Raw genomic sequence first — 22,620 nt, 5'->3', positions numbered from 1 at the left:
CTCATGTCATTGCCTTGCAGTGTTGTCACCCTCCATAGTAGGGAGAAAAAAAAGCCCCATCCACTCCCTGGACTCTGATCAACCTTGGTGACAAGATTGATGGCTGAATAAAACTCACAAACGACCGGGCACTTTCGGACTCTCATCCGCCCTAGATCTCCCAACGCCAATACATGCACATACATAAACACACACACACACGCACACACACATACTTTCCCCTCCGGCCTTGTCCTGACACACCTCAGGTCGCAAAGCTGCTGGGAGATTCGAGTTTGACTGACAGGCAGCCATTTTTCTCTCGAGGGGGTGTCAAGGTTACTTTCCTTTTCCTCTGCATCATGCACAAAGTTCAAAATAAAAAGAAGACAGATCCACGGGGTCCTACTGGGAGATGCGACTTTATAATCAGGACTTTCTAATCAAAGCTTAGGATCAAAAAGAACAAGGCAGGGAATATGGTATGCTAAACTGCTTTATCTAAAAGTTTTTTTCTGAGAAATAGCAACTTTGGATTCACAGCACACAGATTCTCCAGTTCTGGGACAAAATAGGCAACAACGGTAGAAAAAAATGGTTTATGTGTCAAGGATTTTTTCTGTTCAGCAAGTTCTAAGGTATTCACCTGTGTTTAGATGCAATCTCTGCAGTTTCCATTGTCTCATAAAATGTGTTTTTCCTTGCCTTTCACTTTATGTGGGTCAACACTGCTTGATGCATCAAAAATATTGTCAAAATCCTCTCAAAGATTGAATTAATTTTAGACCACAGGATGCTTTCAAACTGATTTTAAGCTCCATCTATTGAACTGTCACCACAGAAAATTGCCACAGATTTAATAAATCCAATAGCCATTTTGTTTTTTGTTTCCAACTATAGAAGCTACTTAAAATGCAAAATCATTTCTTGATAATTTGTGTGACGGAATTGGCATATGGTTGTGATAAGCACAATTGCTTATAATTATAAAAAATTATGCAACTCAACAGAGCCTGTATAATGTTATTCATTATTATTCAGGATGAAGACTTACTATGATTTTGCCTGATTATAAATTAGTTTTTTGTACATTTCAAAAAAGACATAACTGCGCATGATATGTAATAGTAATAGATGTTTAAATTCCTGTATTTCTCTACATGAAAATATGCAAAATGTCAGAAAACTGTAATATAAATATCCATTTATCTATTTTACACATACATATTTACACACATTAAAATTTAGAAATATTTTTACTATTTAAAAGAATTATTTTCTTTTTGAATATATTTTAAAATGTAATTTATTCCTATGATTTTAAAGCAGAATTTTTAGCATTATTACTCCAGTCACATGATCCTTTTGAAATATTCTGATTTGCTGCTCAAAAAAACATTTATTATTAATATTATTATTATGTTGAATTTTTTTCAGGTTTCTTTGATGAATAGAAAGTTCAGAAAAACAGCATTTCTCTGAAATATGTTGAAATCTTTTGTAACATTAAAAATGTATTTATCATCACTTCATTCGTTTTAAATACTGCTAATAATAATAAAAAATTAATAAAGATAAAAAAGACTGGAGTAATGATGCTGAAAATTTAGCTTTGATCACGGGAATAAATTATAGAAAGTAGTTATTTTAAATTGTAAAAATATTTCACAATATTATTGCATTTTGGATTAAATAAATGCAGGCTTGGGGAGCAGAAGAGACTTCTTTAAAAAAAAGAAACAGAATAGTAAAGAAATGGTTTGTCTCAAAGTTCAACATTCAGTAAGCAACAATAAATCCAGATCATAATTCACATACTGATCCTTAGAATCCTTTTATGCTACAGATAAATTTTTCATGTTATGTTTCTATATATAATATATAATAAACATTCATATACAAAATATATACAATATTCAGTCAAAGACCTTTTGAGATGATGACAAAAAACGTGGTAATTGTAAACGGCTTTTACAAAATCAATAAATTTGGTTTTAATGGCTCAATTATTGTTTAATAAATAATAAATGTTATTCTAAAATAAATAGATGATAAAAGCAATTATATCTCATGGTTTATGCTAAATTATACATTAACCAATCCATTAGCAATTAAGGACCTTAAATATTCAGCATATTTCATGAAAAACCCAGAAATTAAAAGTTTTTGAGGCAGAATGATTCATTCACATATTGTGACCTTTATTTCTGCCTCTGGCAACGCATTTTCCTCAAAGCCCTAAAAAATGCAAACTTCTGAGAAACACAACTGGTATAAATGTAGCCCTTGAGTGAGACGCATCTAGTCCTGGGAAAATTGGAAAAAAATGCATTTTGTTTACCGCTGTCTATTCATATACCACCGTCTCTCTGCTTCTATCTGTCCATGAACTTTCACTTCATCTAGAAATCAAAATCATCTCAGTACCCAAAAATTACACAAGAAAAAAAAAGAGAGAGAGAAAACGACAAGGAGGGACGTGAGAAGATACGACCCTGAGAGGATGAGAAAGGAGACAGGAAGAATGAATTGCCGCACCATCTTTAATAACTCTCTTATTTCAAAAAAAGCAGCAGACTGAACCAAGGCCAAGCTTTGCTGTGTGCTTTTTATGAGATCCGATGAACACTGAGGTTTTCGAAAATTGCCAATCATTCCATTCACCAGAATAACTACATGCTGGCTTGCAAAATCTCTGCCTTGTCTTCCCTAGTAACTAGCAATTCCTTGGTGCTTTTGTTTTTGTCTCAATTAGAAATGTCAGCGCTACAACGGGAAACATTTTTGGAGGGGAATCTATAGTCATTTAACCAAGTAAAAAAGGCAGTGCGTTTTCAAACAAACCTCATTCCGCTTTGCTTTGATTGAAAATGGAGTCAGCATAGAAAGTGTTTCACAACAGGGATCGGTATCAAAGAATTTAACCGTTTCAGTTCTGATTCCAGTTTTTTAAAAGGCAACATCGGATGCCCATCTTCCACAATTTTTTTCTGGTATGATTCTTTAGGGTCTTAATGAGAAGTCTATAACATACTTTAATTAAAATTTCTCAGTGGTAGCGTAAAAAACACCCTTTTTACCTTGTCAAAATCAGCCTTGTTCAGAGCGAGCCATTCTATTGCATGTTCCTTTAAATGCTAATGAGCTCTGCTCACTCCGCCCATCTCTACTGTGGGGTGACGAGCTGGTCTGTTTACTTTAGCTGCATTTAGCCGCGTTTAGCCGCAAAACTTGGTAACTAGCACATTATTAAGAAAGGCGATTTGCAAAGATGCATTAAAACCCTTATATTCACTTCTGCTATGTGAAGCTGCATCATGAATGATTCGCACGAACACAGACACATTTATGTAGATCGCCGGATGCATTTCCTTCTAAAACAAAAGTAACGTTAATCCTCTGCATCTTTGTCATTTACTCAGATGTCGGGAGTAAATGATGACTGCTATGGTCATTATTACATCCAACAACAGAACACCTCAATCGCTCAATCAGTGACATTGTTGTCTTCCCCTGCACCGAAGTAGACACAATGGCAGAGTCAGACTGTTACAGCTCAGTCAGGGTGGATCTAAGGTAAGACGGTGATGTCAATCAACTATTGTGGCAGCGGCCTTTGTCGGTGTGACGTCACACCGACAAGAAGCTGAGAATGGCTTGATTTGAAAAAGGGGATATTTCTTATAAAGGTTACAAAAATACCACATTTTTTTCATAATAGGGTGGTTGTGCACACAACCGCCAACACACATTTATGTTCAAACAACATGTAAAAGTGAGTTTTGCATCCGATGACCCCTTTAAAATTTCCTCAGTGGTCATACAAAACTTTTTACCTCGTTAAAACAGCTCTGTTCACACTGAACCTGTTTCAGTGCATGTCTCTTTAAATGATAATGAGCTACTGCTCACTCCGCCGCCCTCTTCTGTTTTTTTTGTTTTTGATTCACTACTGTTTGGGAATACATCACTTGTGCTGTTTAAATGACTAAAAAAAATGGTTCCTGCAGTTGGACTACACTGGTCGTGCTCCATTTTTTAACACTACGATTGATTGAGTCAACTAAGTATTCCCTCTGGACGGGCAGATGCATGCTCCAAACAAAACAACATTTCACTTGCAAAATGGAACTGCTTTTGAACAGCTTCTCGGTTCCCACATTCTTCTCAAGGCAAGCCAGAGAGTTCATGGGGTTTGTGAGCTGTCTTAAACTGTACGTTTCTGACAGTTCAATTTACTCCTATGGTGACAAGAACGAGACATGCTTCAACGTCTGCGTAACATAAACGCAGGGCACCCACTGCAATACTTCACACCACTCACTTCCTGTGGGCATTAATTTTAAGCAAAAGCACAGTGTGTGGAGCTCTCTGTCCCTCTGTTTAAACAGCTAAACCGTCAACCACCCTCACCCACCCTATCAGTGGAAGCCCGGCTGATGTAGAGCTCCAAACTTCTACTGCTGGGTAAGGCATATATCAAATCTCTTTGTCTGACAAATCCCCTGCGGCCGCTGCTCTCCCTCCTGTTCCGAAACAGTTCTCACTGCTTATTTATTTATATGTCCCCTTACAATCCTATTAGGGTGTTTATAAGACATGGCTTTATGATTCCTGCTATAATTCTGGCAAGAGTGATTTTGCATATTCATTCATGTCTCTTCATAGTGGCACACGTCATAGTGGCACAAGTCATTATCATATACAGAAGCTGACTAAAAAGCTCTGCAGGGTTATTATCGTTAACTAAAACTAAACTAAAACCATAAAAACTGATTTGCGACATGAAATAAAATTCATTTTAACAGAAATGAAATAAAATATAATAAAAAACTTAAATTTATCGTATTTTTTATTAATTATTTTAGGGCTGCCACGATTCAAGTACTTAATTTTTTAAAAATCCTGTGTCGAGTAACTTGCAAACTAAGTAAAGGCTATTGTTAGCTTATCTCTCTCTCTCTCTCTCTCTCTCTATATATATATATATACATGTATATATGTATATATATATATATATATATATATATATATATATATATATCCAATTACTCGATTAATTGTCAAAATAATCAACAGATTACTCGATTATCAATTCATTTCAATTAATCGTGCAGTCCTATTGATTACCAAAATAATTATTAGTGACAGCCCTGAGTTTTTTTAACTAGGCCTTTTTTTTAATTGGTGAAAGTAAAAGTACACTGTATCTAAACATAAAAAAGCACTAAAAACATTTTTAAAAAATCAAGGAAAAAAATAGCAATTTTAACCAGAAACTACAAAATTAAAAAAAAACTAATTTAGATTGCTAATAAAAACTATAATATATAAATGATACCACTGCTGCTCTGTCTACACAATAAAACTACTGACTGACCATATTTGCATCCCTGTATGTCTACTGATCAATGATGCACATCTAAAATGAGAAGGCAAAGCCCATATTTGCCTTAGGCGATTTTGTCCGCATCGCTTCATGACGGCCTTTCTGCTGAAAAGAGAAAAATAGCCTCCTGCAGAGGTATATCTAAGGAGGAAGCCGGAGATTTCATGCTGTTAGCGTGGTTTTGAATGTATGTGTGTTTCCAGAGCTTATGGTTATGTTCTCTCAAACCGGCACCGCTCCAAAGCCCTTCTCCCTATGTCGATATACATCCACTGACATACTGTACTGTACTGTTACTCACAGAAATTTGCTATCTATCGGACACGATTTGAACCCGGGACCCTTTCACTCACAGCAAAAAGCTTACTTCAAATCCAACAAACCTTCACAGTGCAATATATAAAGACGATGTATAAATAAAAAATGTCACTAGCTCACTTGAGCATTTGAGTTTGTCAGAAAGAATGACGGCAATCAGAACTGTAAAGAAAATATACTGTTGAAGTTATTTAAATCATTTTGCATATTTAGAATCATAACTGTAATTGACATAATTGAATTGGTCAACTGAAAATGAGCAAATGCTACAATAAAACCCCATATTGAGATCACATACTATTTATGTATCAAATGAGTATAAAATTATTTTCAAACATACTCAAAGCTGCTCTGTGTGTCTGCTATTTTTCATCTATATCAAGTTGGCACGAATACCATAAAACTGAAGCCATTTAGCACAGGACATGAATTTAAAATCCTACAGTTACATTATGTGTGACAGTCCCATCACTATATAAAACAGTGATTCTCTGTCTTTTTTGCCTTTGTTCCAACGTAAATTTTTTCCACAAGACGTTTACATGGTTTCTTTGTTAAAGACATTATCCTCAGCACTATCAATATTCAACCAATACTATCTATTTGTTAACATTAGTTAACACTAGTTAACTATTTTTAAATTGCTTCAAAAATAAAAGCATATCACACATATTTTGAATACATTATACTAACTGTTCACCTTTTTTTCAGGACATTAGTCATCAGATTCTCTGTAAACACCAGGTGTCATGAAGGTCACAGGAATGGAGAAGTAGCTTTAATTTAAGGAGCTCACAATCATGTTTTTAAAGTCATTTTAAGTTCATTTTGATTAGATGGACCAAAAATAGTAATGTCCAATAGGTCAGACATCATGGCCATGGACCGTTGGCTGAACGTCTACCCTCGACTAAAGATTTTTCTGGTCGACTAGTAGTCATTCATTTTAAGCATTAATTGACTATTAGTCAAACGTTTATTAATAAATCATATGAGCCTTTAATTGTCTACATAGCCTAAAAACCGCTCAAGCGCACGCAAAAAAAGCTTGCCACGGCTCACCGGCAGATATAATTACGAATGTGTCTGGAAAAAACAGTAAGGAGACTGAATTAACGTTTTAATAATTTATTGATAAACTAGCGCATTCTTTGTTTTCGGCTTGAGATGAAGTCTGCGACACTGACTCGTCATCTCCACAGTAGTGGATGTGCTTGTATGCATGTTTCATACAGATTACATAATCTAATATTGGTTTTCTATTTAAATTGGTTCATTTGAAAGTAAACATTTCACTCACTATAGACAGATTTTTCATGTCTGTAAGCAGTATAAATGGAGTTTCAAAGTTTCACGCTCATGTCCACAGAGACCGAGACAGTGGATCTTGTTTGCTTTATTTTACAAAAGCGCAACATTTTGTTGTTATTGTGAGTGCACAGAAATAAATGTAGAGTCTTCACAGATTCAAAAGATGTATTACTTTTATCTGTATGACCAAAAATGACGGAGTATTTTAAGTGCAAGCGTGCTACTATTCAGCTTCCACACTACGCCCAGACACTTCAATAGCACACATTTTCTAGATTAACATTAGATTTAACTGCCATGTAAAGTTGCTACTACATACATCTTTCAGATGAAAAGCCACATTTGGGGTCGATGAATGATAGGTGAGCATGTGGATGTCCTTCCAGATGTACTATGTTAACACATAGACCAGCCGTTAATGACTTCCACTTGGAAACAAACATGTTGTGATGCCAAATCCACTCATGGACAAAAAAAGCTGTTGTGTTTACAACTATGATGATGAGCACTTATCAGGATCAACTAAACTCTGGATTTTCAAAAGTATTTAAAATATTTAAAGTTCACAGCATAGAATCTTTAAAATATGTCCAAGAGTTTTACACACCAGTCTGTTATTGGGAGGATATTTCCACACCCCTAAACATGACGTTGCACAAAACGAAACATGATTGGTTGCTTTACCTGTCAGCCATATGGCCTCTTGGGCGGGCCTTGGCCATTCAAACCGCAAAGCGGCCAATGTTCCCAGACCTTCTGCCATCAGTCTGAAGGTCTGGCTATGCGAGACTAGCTTCTTCCGCAAATTTGATTTGCTAACCAGCTTATGTACCATCAAATATTTCCTCATCCAAATTTGAGGAGGCACCGCCTTGGAGAAAACACTCCTGATATCGACGTCCCAAAAAGAGGACGCAGGCAGTTGTAATATTGACATTTCTCATAAACGGTCTGGGTGGTAATCGTCCTCGCAGATCACCAGGTGCCTTAATTAGTTTTATATTTGTTGTGGCAAAGCAAGGTTCTGTTTATTGCTAATTTACTTTGTGACTATTTGACAGCCTGCTTGGTTGCCATGGCGTTCTGATTACAGTATGCCTCTCGAATTTAAATTTTCACTTTCTGTCAAGGCAAGAGCACAGGACAACAGCCTTTCCCCACCACCGTCCAATCCACCCCTATCTGCATGCATATCCTCACACTTATGACATTGTCTGTGTATTCAAAACATCTCTGGAGAATTTTCCTTTCTGATTAGCTTATCTCATCAAAGCCACAGTCCCACAAACATCACACTTGCATGAAGAATACGGTTGAACTGACCGCAGAAAATAGCAAGTGCTAAAACGTTCCATTCTTTATTAATGCGTACTATGTAGGTCAAGATAAAATAATAATCACTTGCCTTTTTTACTCGGCACATAAAAGAATATAAATATTAAAGGAATATTAAAGACAAGTATGAATCTCATCAAGTTAGTGTTTTTAAGCATTTTACATTTATTCCAAAATAATAACTCAAGATAGTAATAATTTAAACACTATATTTTATTTGAGAACTTATGTTCTATTCTTTTTAATAGTCAACATTTAACTATTTTTGAATTTATCGGATCATCTGTAAATATTGGTTACAGACACAGAGATTTACTTTAAATTTCAGCAAGCTGATTACTCACTAAAAACTCCCACAGATCATGTCTTCATGACATTTCAAGTCTTATTTTGACGTAACAAAGTGGTTATATTTAAGTATGTGTGTAGTTTTCCCATTAACGCCATTTATATTGTTCATTCAGAATGATTTGTGATTGCAGAATGTGCACGAACACAAGAAGTGAGATTTATCGCATGAACCAATCACAGTCAACCATAACCAAATTTAACTTGGTCTAATGACGAACACGTACCTGTGGGAACATTTCTGCGAAACGCGAAACACGTACCAATAAGTACATATCACTGCAGTTTCCAACAGAAATGAGCACTTGTAATAGATTTTGTCCATAGTTATGATTACAGCTCCATGTGTTAAGCTTTCCAAATGTAACAAATTTGCTTGATAGCTCAGCCGGCACGGAACTGAACTTAGGATGTGGAATCCTTGGGTACGAATCCTGTGAAAAACATGACTTATGATGAAAGTGCTGAAAGATGACAGATGGAAAAACAAGCTAAAACACCATAATTGCGATTGTGTTTTTACATCACATTCGCTTTTGTTCATACTATATCAGATAGGTTTAGGTGTAGCGAAGATGGTACGTTATTTAAAAACGTCACAGAGCATTAGAGTTATAGCTCCACTCAATGGATATTTCAAGTCAGAACTGCAGTGACACATACAAAACCAACGTCACATAAAATGTACCACATGTACATTCATTTATTCTGGTAAAAAAATAAATAAACTTTCTTTTAGCGCCATTCAATGGATATTTCTGCAGTGATATCTACTTATTGGTACATATTCGTTGTCTCATGAAAACATTCCCCAAGGTACGTTTTTTCATAAGACAAGTCTTGTTTCATAATATTGCCATTGTTTTATTTTGCACTAAGAATTATTTTCTCATCCAATGCCTCCTCGGAGGATTATAAGAAAATGTCTTATAAAAGAAGTGAAGTTTATAACTCGCAATTGTGAGACTTTATATATTGCAATTCCGGCATTATTTATTTCAATTGCGAGTTTATATCTCACAGTTCTGGCTATATAACTTGCAATTAGATGTTTATGTCTCACTTCTCTTATATCCCTAGGTGAGAACAGGCTTCCAGAAGATAGAGAGGTTATATTGTGGCATTTATGGAAGTGAATGGAGCCAATTTTTGGAGGATTTCAAAACGGAAGTGTATAACTTCTACATTTTTCATTTCTGTTAAAACATTTATAGTATTTAAGCTGCAAATCTCATTTTTACAGCTGTTAAAAGGTTTTAGTTCCTACAGTGTTACATTGTCATGGTGACAAAGCTGAAAACTAGACATAGCTTTACACAGAAGGTTATTTAGTAATTTTTTTTTCACACCAAAAATTATATTAATACACATACTGTTTAAGTCTTGTGGCTATTCATGAATTTTATGTGACATCACACAGTGGTGCGGCCGCCATTTGTAGGACCGAATTGCAATCCCATCTATCTGTTGTGCTGTGGGCTGTGATAACAGCAAATAACAATGGATTATTTACCAAGCGATGTGGATGTATGGGTTCGTTTTGATTAAATATTTTATCGTAAACATAGATGCGTTTTTACAATTTAGTATTTTACTTTAGCGAGTTCACAAAGGAACTTTCAAAATGTTAATTTCGCGTGCGAGACTGCTGATTTGCCAGAGGACTTTCGTTTTGCTCTACCTAAAGCTTATAAATCATAAGGCTTATTTTGCCATGTTTATAATCCTTTTGATGGGTTGTCAAGGAGCTGTAAAAACCACTACACTCACTTTATGAATGAATCGCGTTTGTGCCGAACTCTTTCAAAGCAAACAAAATCAAACACTCTCCTTTGATCCATGAACGTTTCTCTTAGTTAATATATGCAATCTCACAGTCTGAAGTGTCTGTCATAGCAAATCAACACCCGCTGTAGTGAATATTAAGGCGAAGCGTCTTCTCATAGGATAAGAACACGCAGCCTTAATGAATAATTACAAGACACCAATGTGTCATCGACGTACTATAGCCCGTTGCCACGTCACAAACTGTGACGTCAGCACAATGTAGATTTTAAACCCAGAAGATGAAAATAACGCAGAAAAGCTCAAAATTAACCAGTTTTTTCCAACAATTAAAATTAACGGATGCTAACATTGTCATCTATGATGTGCAACACAAACACATCTCAGAAAAAGTAGTCTGGGGTTTCATGAACCTTTAATGCTTTTGCTTACTGGATCTTTGGACTTTGGACTTTCCAGGGGTTTACAACAACCTGCTTCTTTTCATTTTTAAGGTATTGTTTTCGTTAGCCTATAATGTACTAATTCGAGAGCCCAGTCTCCTGAAAATGCGTATCAATAGCACGATTTTCTGTTTCCATTTGGCGTGCTATTCATACCTGAAATTGACTTTGGCGTGCATATGATATGCATGTGTTTGACGTGCATAATATGCAGTTTTCACATGCATATTATTATACGCATCATATGCCAAGTCATTTGAGGTCAATTTCTGCGTATAAATAGTAACCTACACCAAATACGCACTTTCATGAGATCGGGTGACAACCGAGGTAGGTACCTGAGGTAGACCGACTCCACTTGCATTCATTCACGTGAATTGTTGAGATGAGGTGACCCCTTCTGGTAATGTGATTTATATAGTGTCATTTCTAATCACCCAGACACTGACGCTTGACTGGCTGAGTACCGGGCAACATGTCAGAAGTATAAAATGTTTAATTCCAAAACTTTGCCATTTACCAATGTGTTTTTCAAAATATCTGTATTTATTAAATGTTACAGCTCAAGTGTATATAAATGTCTCATTCGTTCAAGCAAAAGCATGGGTAATTTTGCAAAATGTGTTAAATATTTTATCTACACTTAAAACTGCTGTTTTTGCTGTATGTACATGGTTTTGTAGATAAATTGTTATGTAAATAAATACTCATGCCAGCTTGATCAACTTGAGTTCTTTAATGGACTTTAAAATTGCTTTCATAGATTTGTTAAGTCACGTTCTTTATGTATTCTAATCTATAGAATTTAAATAAAAGCAAATGTTTTGGCTAGGTAACGTTATCAATTTTAAATGAAATATTAATGAACAGTACAAGTTATTAATGAACAGGCTTAGTCTCACTGGCGTGCTGCTCAACGGGCTGATTCTGGCTTGGATGGATGCGGCAGTGTCGGTAAGTTACGGCTGTCTCAGATTGATTGGGTCCAGAATCTGGCTTTGAGTACACAGAAATCCAGGCCGGGTGCGGCAGATGGGCAAGTCTCTGGCAGGTGAGAATTCACCTGAAACTGGCCCAAGTGTATGGAGAGGGATTGTGTATGAGGTCAAAATAGTACGTTTTCACAAAACTTTAGTGGAGTCAGCAGTTCGCTTGAGAGTAAATCCTAATGTATCAGTACATTACATTGTTTTTCGTAGTGTTATTTTGGTTTCCGATCAACAAGGAGAGGCCCTAGAGATGGCGAGCGTGACAAAAAAAGTCATGTGACTGAAACCCATAAATACTGTTGAAACACTGAGTATCTTAATGGCCTAAACTGGCCTTATTCACATCCGCACTAAACTGTAACAGATTTATTTAAAATAAAAAGAAGAGACAAGTTGAAATTCATTTTTATGCTAAGTAACATTATGCCAAAATGCTGTCGATCGAGCTTAACTCGTACTGAACTCAGAATGTCTTTAATATACAACGAATCATGCTCTTTCAGCCGGGTAAAATATGAATTAAAGGAATCTCAAATCATAAAGCTAAAACGTAATCACAATTTCTAATAGAAATCTCTCAGTGCACATAACAGGTGCGCCCCAAGGAGAGAAAGAGGTCTGTAAGGTGGCAGCCATGCATCACCCAGGTGAGCACAGAATAATGTTGGACCTTTTCCATTTACTACTCACGATGCCAAGCACTCTGGGTGCGGTTACGCATGGGCACCTCTGGATCTGCCAACAAATCTGTTCTATTCTCCAGCCTGGCACGTGCTCCTCTCTACTCTCGACGCAAGCTTGAGATATAGCCACAGCAGTTCCTTATTCTTTAGAATCTATCAGTGACACATACAGGGAGAGGCTGTCAGATTAAAGCGATTGCGGCAGGCTGGATATTTTGAGAACGTTTTCAGATTTCAGAGGTTTAACCCCCAGGATGCTGCTGAAAAACACAAAACGGAAAAGCAAAAGGAACCGTTCTCAAATCACAGTCTTTTGAAAAACTTTCAATCGCACGCAACTGGGTTAACCTGAATTAGAAACGATATTATCTTAGTTTGGCAAAGGAATGAAGTACAAAACGACGTGTCATTCGCACCGCTAAACAAAACACACAAAAGAAACAAAGAAACGAAAGTGCACGACCCTCACTCATCAGTGTGTTCTCAGCCAATTCAGCTAGTACACTCACAGACTAGAGCGATTCCTATCAAGGGAACAATCACGGTTGCCATGGCAACCATAAAGCATCATTCAAGGTCATTATTCACACAAAGCAAGAATGGAATATTTTATCGCATCCGAGTAGCCAGAGCGCGAGGATATCAGCGAGAATGTTTGAGCCATTAAAACACGAGATTTATGGGTAATGATCGGGCCCATAGAGCACGGCTATGAGACATACGACCCCCTCCCACCAGCCACTGTGTCATCGATCCACACTGCAATGAGTTTGTCTTCCCAGTCATTTTCCGACATGACACCGGTGCCTCCGGGGCTTCGCCTGATAAAAACAAAAGACGCAGGCTTCTGCAAAGGGAGGGAAAACACACATGAGCAATTACATGACCGATCCGCCATTCTTGATCTTGGTTTAAAATGGGAGTTCCCCACCTTTCGTCTTACATTTATACCTTTGCAAATGCTCTTTTTTGACATTTCACTCACTTCACTGGAGGCAAAGTTTTGGCAGAAGAGGCTGCCACGGTTCCCTACATCAAAGTTTGAGTCATCAGAGAGAGAGACTGCGATCCTGAGGGAGACGCTGCAGGCATGCGAGCGGAACTGAAAAGCACTGACAGTTGTAACAGTGAACTAAGCCACTTGAGCCGGGGAACCAAAACCCAGAGCCACAATATAGAGGATGTGATAAAGAGACATTTAACAACTTAGTTTAGCACTTAACAACTTGAGCAGACGTGAAAACTTTTTGCCGAAACACATTCTGGAAGTGTTCACTTAAATAAAGCGTTCTTTTGAATGTGTTAAAAGAGTTGTTTGTAACAAAATGACAACTCTGTCAAATATCTTCATGTGTGGAACACAAAAGAAGATATTAAAAAACAATGTTTGTTGTTGTTTTTCTCAATTTGGGTTTTGGAACCCAATGACTTTCATTAAACATACAAAAGCCATTGTAATATTTCTTTTGAAATATCTTCTTTTGAAATATCTTCATTAGAATTGCTAAGAGAGTGCGTAAAAAAACACCATTTATTTGAAATTGTTGGGAGGCAGTTTCTCCTCAAAATATTGGATGCGAAAAAAATTGTAGTATAAAAATAAACAATGCCAAAGTTACAAAATATAACATGTATAAGCGTATAAACCACTTTTCTGAAGAAACATTGTCCAACAGCAATACCAGCAGGCAAAGTTACAGCGGGAGTCCGCGTCTCTCTCGTCTCCCCTGAGCCCACTGAGTTTTAACAGACCCCCTAAAGCCTGTGGTGAGTTTGTAGGGGGGTAAATGAGAATGAATGAGGTAAAGTTATGTGAAACGAGGCAATGCCTCCATCTCAATATGATTGGATATGACTGGTTATGTTCGGCTGTGATTGGTTCATGCAAAAAATCCTGCCTCTTATGATTATACACATTCGCAAATCAGTCTGAAAGGAGTCACGTGACTCCTGTTTCTTTCATTTAGTAGGTACAACATTAACCTTTCATAGGATGGACGACACCACAGTCAGCTATAACTTCTGAGATCTTTTTATTATTCACCTTCCAGTACCGTAACACACACACTGTAGGTTCCACATATGCATTATTATGTTAACGAATAGAACCTAACACTACACCTCCATCACAGTATGACTGGATATGACTGGGTATGTTTGGCTGTAATTGGTTCATGCACAAAATTCCCGCCTCTTGTGTTTGTGTGCATTTCTGTCAGGACCACTATCATCAAAATGATAGGCACTCAGCATACAGTTTGATTTGGCAGTATGGTTCTGTTCTGGGCAGCAATAATAACCCCTCAGGGTAAACAGAACAGAACAAAGCAGATATCATTAATGTACTTAATGATATTTAAGTGTAACACATTATTCAGATAAAAGGAGTCTGATTCAGTGAGGAATATCAGAAGCCAAGTCCTGACTGTGGCGAAAAGGAGGAGTGGGGGATGGAGGAGGGTGTTTTGAATCTGAGCAAGCAAAAAAGCTGCTAAATACTACTGAATAGAGCTTATATAGGAATGCCGCGATAGGTGTCACATTCCTATAGGTAGATGTGATCAGCTGAGAGTCAGCTGATGCGAACTTGACTCACGTGATCTGCCAGAACTAACGCTATATGCTTAATTTGCGAATCATTCTAAAAGGACTCACGTGAAAGATTTGATTGAATATGATTGGTGAATTTCTAAGGGTGTAAATGAGAATGAATGGGGTAAAGTTATGTGAAACGAGGCAATGCCTCCATCTTGATATGATTAGATATGACTGGTTATGTTTGGCTGTGACTGGTTCATGCGAAAAATCCCACCCTTTCTGTTCGTACGGGTTCGCAAATCAGTCTGAAAGGAGTCATATGAAAGGAGGCGATGCCTCCATCACGATATGATTGGATATGACTGGTTATGTTCGGCTGTGACTGATTTGTGCGATAAATCCTGCTTCTTATGTTTGTGCGTGTTTGCAAATCAGTCTGAAAGGAGTCACGTGAAAGGAGTCAATACCTCCATCGCGATATGACTGAATATGACTGGTTATGTTCGGCTGTGATTGGTTGATGCGATAAATCCCACCTCTTGTGTTCATGCGTGTTCATGCGTGTTCAGCAAATCAGTCTGAAAGGAGTCAAATCAGTCTGAAAGGAGTCACATAAAAGGAGGCAATGCCTCCATCACGATATGACTGGTTAAGTTTGGCTGTGATTGGTTCACGCAATAAATCCCGTCTCTTGTGTTCGTGCATGTTCATGAATCAGTCTGAAAGGACTCACGTGAAAGGAGGCGATGCCTCCATCACAATATGACTGGATATGACTGGTTATGTTTGGCTGTGATTGGTTTATGCGATAAACCCCGCCTCTTACGTTCGAGCGCGTTAGAAAATCAGTCTGTAAGGGGTCACGTGAAAGGAGGCAATGTCTCCATCGAGATATGGTTATGTTTGGCTGCGACTGGTTCATGCGATAAATCCCGCCTCTTATGTTTGTGCGTGTTAGAAAATCAGTCTGTAAGGGGTCACGTGAAAGGAGTCAATACCTCCATCGCGATATGACTGAATATGACTGGTTATGTTCGGCTGTGATTGGTTGATGCGATAAATCCCACCTCTTGTGTTCATGCGTGTTCACAAATCAGTCTGAAAGGAGTCACATAAAAGGAGGCAATGCCTCCATCACGATATGACTGGTTAAGTTTGGCTGTGATTGGTTCACGCAATAAATCCCGCCTCTTGCGTTCGTGCATGTTCGTGAATCAGTCTGAAAGGACTCACGTGAAAGGAGGCGATGCCTCCATCACAATATGACTGGATATGACTGGTTATGTTTGGCTGTGATTGGTTTATGCGATAAACCCCGCCTCTTACGTTCGAGCGCGTTAGAAAATCAGTCTGTAAGGGGTCACGTGAAAGGAGGCAATGCCTCCATCGCGATATGGTTTTGTTTGGCTGCGACTGGTTCATGCGATAAATCCCGCCTCTTATGTTTGTGCGTGTTAGAAAATCAGTCTGTAAGGGGCCACGTAAAAGGAGGCAACGCCTCCATCGTGATATGGTTATGTTCAGCAGCGATTGGTTCATGCGATAAATCTCGCCTCTTTTTTTTGATTCATGCGATAAACCCCGCCTCTTATGTTTGAGCGCGTTAGAAAATCGGTCTGTAAGGGGTCACGTGAAAGCATGCAATGCCTCCATCGCGATATGGTTATGTTCAGCTGTGATTGGTTCATGCAATAAATCCCGCCTCTTGTGTTTGTGCACGTTCCGCATTCGCGAAACAGTCTGAATAAACAATATAATGTCGTTAATTGGTAGATTAATTTAAAAAGGTAAGTAAACAACTCACACACTTAGATATAAACACTTTGTTACATCAAAATAAGACTTGAAATGGCATGAAAACAAGATCTGTTGAAGTTTTTAGTGAGTAATCAGTTTGGTGAAATTTAAAGAAAATCTCTGTGTGACCAATATTTACCAAGCTTTGATGACTGATAATTCAAGAAATTCAAAAATATTTAAAAACTATTAAATAGAATAGCTGAATATAAGTACACAAACAAATATATTGTTTAAATTGTTACTGCCTCGAGTTATTTTGGAATAAATGTAAAATGCTTAAAAACTTGATAAGATTCATACTTTAATTTTAAACATTTTTATAAAGAAACGAATAGAGCTGTTATAGAATATATAAAACCTTTTTTAACAAGAAACACAATTATCTGACGCAATACTCACAAGGTACAGAAATTCTATAAGAAGTGTATGTCCTTGTATGTACGCATAAACCATACAGTGATGCATTACCACAGCAATGATGTATGGAGCGTAACGCACACATCACAATGCTTATGCAAACCTACAGGGGTTAAAATTTATACATGCAGAATGGTAATTTTCTTTTACTGTCCAAGATTTACAATGTTTTATGTATGTGTGGCAAGGTCATGGTTGCCCTTTCAAATGAAGCTCCCAATTCATTCATCAGCCATAGCCTGACCTATTCATCACCAAGTGCACAGGCATGCCATGAACATGTGGCTGCGGAAGAATTCAATTTCTCCAAATAAGCCACATCTCACCTCATCTAGCTATTTCTGCGCTACTTACGAGCTCTGATGAAATCGTTCAGTACAGTTCTGTTTGGAGCAGGTTTCCCCAAACATCAAATGCTTATGCAGCATAATGTAATAATCTCTCTGTATAAAATGCTGAATAGTACAGCTTGCTGATTTATACATATGTAGCTCAATACACTTGTCTGTTGAGCTTTGCAGACCAGTAAGCAGAATTGATGAAATGTTGGTGTAGATTGTGAGAAAGCGCTTTCGCTCTTGGCATGAGAGCGGTTTACTGCTGAGCAGGGATTCTGGATATCTAAATGAGAGCTACGCAAACATATTTTATGAACTATGATTCTAAAGGAAGTCATTTATTTAAGGAAAGATCAAAAAAGTAGTGCTATGTTCTTAAAATTTAAAATCTAAATTTCTATACTCATAAAGGTTGGAAAGTATTTTTTTAAATATTATAAGTTCCATGCAGCTGTCACAGATTAACTATGTTTTATGCACTAGAAAACTTTTCCAATTCTTGATGCACAGTGCAATTTTATAGACCATTTCTCTCAGAGTGCTTGATCTTTGAAAAGATAAAATTGGCAAGAGTGGCAGCCTCGTCTTCATCTTACACCACTTACTGTAATATAGTGCTAGATTATGTTTCACAACAGAGCTAAATATTTTGTTCAGTTGTTACAAACACTAAAATTAGCAAAAAAAAAAAAATAGTAGAAGAGTATCACTAAAGACAACAAATGACTGTTGCGAGACTGAAACATACAAGAGCTGTCGTGATGCTCGGTCTGGAGGAAATCAACAGAAATTAGGGCAAGTGCTGCTTTTACACCACTTGAGTCACTGTAGTCACTTGTTTTTATGCTCCACTTCACTGTATCTCAAGGTTTGAGAGGGTGACCTTGTGTCAAATTTCTGTCTAGAAAAACTTGGAAGCCATTTTGAAACATCTAGTAATAACATGCAAATGTATTTTCGAAAAGTTATTGTGTTAAAAAACAATTCGAAAAAACAATTAAAAGCAAATGATCTGTAGAATTGCAAAATAGCAGCGGCAAGGTTATGGTTTAAGTTCCAGGAAACGCATGAACTGATATAATCTATACTCTGAAATCAATTCAAGTTGCTTTGGATAAAAGTATCTGTGAAATGCATGAGCACAATGTAAACACAAGCCTGGAGATGTAAAAGGAATGTGCATTAAAAGGTTTTTTGAAACATAAAAATTTCTCTACAGTAAAACATTGCAAGCATCATCATCCAGTGTCAGTTTCAATGCAGAAGCATCTAGGTTTATATGGGGAAAATTCATGTTATAGATCAAATGTGTGTTTGACACTGGTCTAATGAGAATCTGGAAATGTGACTCACAGAGACTGGCCTTGATAAATGTCTTGCGTTAACAAAAGCAAGTGAGATTAATTTCTCTTCATGTTTTAAGATGACCGCATTAACATACTTTATTCAAGCCACACCTTTGATTTAAGAGTATAATGGTTAAGTCTTGTGAATAAACTTTGATATATGCTATGGATTTAAAATAAAAACAAAAAACGCCAACACTAAAAAATACTGGGTTAAAAACAACCCAGCACTGCGTGAAATATGGACAAAGCCGCCGATTGAGTTGTTTTGACCCAGCAACTGGGTTGAATGTTTAACCCAACCGTCTGGGTAGTTTTATTAACTCAGCTGGCTTAAAATGGGTTGTAAATTAAAAATCAGACAGGCATCAGCAATAATTAAAAGATGAATATTTATTAACAAGCAATTTAAATTATGTTTTATATTATTTATTTATTCTGTGTGACCTTGGACCACAAAACCAGTCAATTTTAAACTGAATTAACTGAATAAATATGCTTTCCATTGATGTATGGTTTGTTAGGATAGGATGATATTTGGCTGAGATACAACTATTTGAAAATCTGGAATCTGAGGGTGGAAAAAAAATCAAAATATTGAGAAATATCCCTTTAAAGTCGTCCAAATGAAGTTCTTAGCAATGCATATTACTAATCAAGAAATTAAGTTTTGATATATTCACAAAATACCTTCACTGAAAAAATATATTTACTTAATATCCTGCTGATTTTTGGCATTAAATAAAACCGGATAATTTTGACCCATACAATGTATTTTTTGGCTATTGCTACAAATATACCTGTGCTACTTAAAACTGCTTTTGTGGTCCAGGGTCACATTTATTCAACATATTAATCCATGTTCATTTACAACATTTTGGGTTCATTTTTAGCAAGAATGATTTAATTTGAGTAATTGTTGAGTTAAATTAAACTACCCAGAAGGTTGGGTTAAACATCTAATCCAACCCAGTCGTTGGGTTTGTCTATATTTAACCCAACGCTGGGTTGTTTTTAGAGTGCAGTTTTATCTGAGAAAAAGCTGTAAATATTAAAAACACTGTAAGATGGCCTTCATCTATAAGAAATATCATAATTATAAAAGAATACAGAAATTAAACATATTTTTTCAGTAGTTTATCAAAATAGTTAAATACTTATACCATTTTATTATTATTTATAAGCAAAAACACTTGGATTTTTGCTGTAAAATACTTTCAAATAAGTACAAAGCAGATGTTAGTTGTTCAAGTAGCTGGGTATATTAAAATGAGCAAACAAAATATAAGATTATGAACTGTAAAATATACAGGCTCCAAAAAGGCCATACAGTCCTGACATAAATGCTTAATATCTGGCAACCACAACTTGCCAGTTATATTTTCTATTTAAATGGAATTTTTTAACTAATGGACTTGCAATAATTGTTCCATATTAGTAGCAAATGTATGTGTGTACGTGCGTGTGAGAACAATAACTGTCTCAGTGTTTGTATTACAAGCATGTGTACTCCAGAGCCACTCCCTGGACAAGTCTAAAGGGCAAAAGTATTTGCAGAACAAATTCGCTATTAACAAGCTTTTTAATTTACCCCAAAAGAGCATAAAGAATACCCCATAGATGATAAAGTCAATGCTCAAATCTTGGCTGAGTGCTCGCTGACCTTTCCCGTGCTCTGGGTTCAGAGAGGAAGAGGCACGGCTTTATCAGTAGTTAAATTAATGATCAATCCTTGAAAACTCCCTGACTCTGCAAGACTCCTCCTGGCTTAGCCGTTCTTCTCTCTTTATTCCTCATCTCAGATTCTTCTCCTCGCTGCATAATACACACACGCGCACACACACACAAACACGTTCTGCAATTGCACGGGCATCCCAAAAGCTCTGACTGCCACAAACTTGCTCCTTCCCATAAGCCACCGACCCCTGCCACATTTCACTCACTCTGCGTGTCAGAAAGCGAACGTCTCTGTTTTGTCTGCAGGCTAGCCAAGCCCAGAGCAGAAGCAGGAAAAAGTTGAGCTGTTAAGCATCTTTCACCTCGCTCTCGGTGCCGTCTCAATCACTCTCCCCTTCTCTCTTCAGAGATTTTTAAGCACAGACAGAGGCTTTAACTGTAGCCCACATCACAGATGAATATAATCAGCTATTGTGTCCCCGACAGACAGACTGATGGGGTTGATGGATAAAGCCGAAGATGTAAATCTGCTCTTACCTGCTGTTGAAGCTTAAAGCGGGGATGAGGAACAGGAGGTAAACGGCTCCGATGAATTTCATTGCTTTGTCTTGCTCTCATGCACTCGGCGTCTCTTTCCCCCTTTTTCTCTCGATCGCTCGCTTTTCCCTTCTCCCGTTCTCTCTCCCTCTCCTCGCTGGCTCGCTCACCCGTTTTCTCTCTCTCTCTCTCTCTCTCTCTCTCTCTCTCTCTTTTAGTGGTGCACACGCGCGTTAACGCAGGCACACACGCCGCGGCAGACAGATGCAACGCTGCGAGCGGTCTGTGTATGTGAAAGTGCGGGGCTCCTCGGCTTCAAATAGCAGGGACGGGGAGACGGACGGATTTATTAATGGCCAGGAACCAGGGTGCAGGGGCGGGGGGATCCAGGATCCGGGGAGGAAGACTGGAGAATGATTTGAGGTGGTGAGGTGATGTCAGCATCAATACAGCCAGTGGCTCCGTGTCTTTCTCTTCTGCGTTCCACGGCGAGATGAATACCTGCTGGTGTGTCCCACACGATATCCATCTGTCTGCGTTATTACCAGCAGCCTTGGGACGGGGCAGGGCGATTATCTGGGCTCGGCATGTGCGGGGTTACTCCACAAAGACTAAATTAATCAATTTTTGTGGAGATTACACTTTGATGGCAGGGTTCATTAGTTTGACATTTTGTTCTCTGTTGTCCGTCAAAGTAATTGATGAGACATTTCCCTGCTCACCGTCTCATATTGTGAGATTAAGAGGGTAAACCGATCATGATAAATTTAATAGTCATGCAGTCGCTTTGCTTTACCTTTTCTGCCGTTCTGTCGCATCTGATGTCTCCATCCGCCTTTTCAAAACCAGTGTTCAGTTTCTGGACACAAGGTAACAAAATATTAAAGGTGTGAAAATATCAACTTCAAAATCAAAATGTATGAAATTTACCATTGATTTAAGCGAGAGTTCACCCAAAAATTATTTGCTCACCCTCAAGCCATCTTAGGTGTTTATGACTTTCTTCTTTCAGACAAACACAGTCAGAGTTATATTAAAAAATGTCAAAGCTCTTTCAAAGTTTATAATGCCAGTGAATGGGTGTTTAGATTTTGAAGCTCAAAAAAGTGCATCCATCCTTCATAAAAAGTACTCCACATGGCTCCAGGGAATTAATAAAGGCCTTCTGAAGTGAATTGATGCATTTGTGAAAGTAAAACATTCATATTTAAAACTTTATAAACTATAATCTCTAGTTAATCTAGCGGCTAATCTCCACTAAATGTCGAGAGACAGGTGTTCCAGTGGACGACAGTGGTGCTCCGGTGGCTTATATCAAAATCCTTCAACATTTGTCTTTCAATTTTTTGTAGCTCTAATTTGTGACCATGTGTTTTGTTTTGCTCGA

General features: G+C 37.5%; 1 protein-coding gene across 2 annotated transcripts in view; it reads right to left on the bottom strand.

The window, feature by feature from the left end:
* luzp2 (leucine zipper protein 2) overlaps positions 1–21,702 on the bottom strand; it is a 152,433-nt gene extending 130,731 nt beyond the window's left edge. Inside the window, exon 1 of one of the 2 annotated variants that reach the window (XM_051135050.1) lies at positions 21,234–21,702. In XM_051135050.1, the coding sequence (XP_050991007.1) occupies positions 21,234–21,295 (62 nt within the window). In that variant the 5' untranslated portion in view covers positions 21,296–21,702. The remainder of the gene's footprint in view (positions 1–21,233) is intronic. The other variant, XM_051135049.1, reaches the window with a different exon arrangement.
* Positions 21,703–22,620: the final 918 nt, after the last annotated feature.

This window comes from Labeo rohita, chromosome 18 (genome assembly GCF_022985175.1).
Source record: "Labeo rohita strain BAU-BD-2019 chromosome 18, IGBB_LRoh.1.0, whole genome shotgun sequence".
NCBI classification, from domain to species: Eukaryota; Metazoa; Chordata; class Actinopteri; order Cypriniformes; family Cyprinidae; genus Labeo; species Labeo rohita.
The sequence above is the reverse complement of the archived record's forward strand: the minus strand, read 5'-3'. Positions and strand labels throughout refer to the sequence as shown.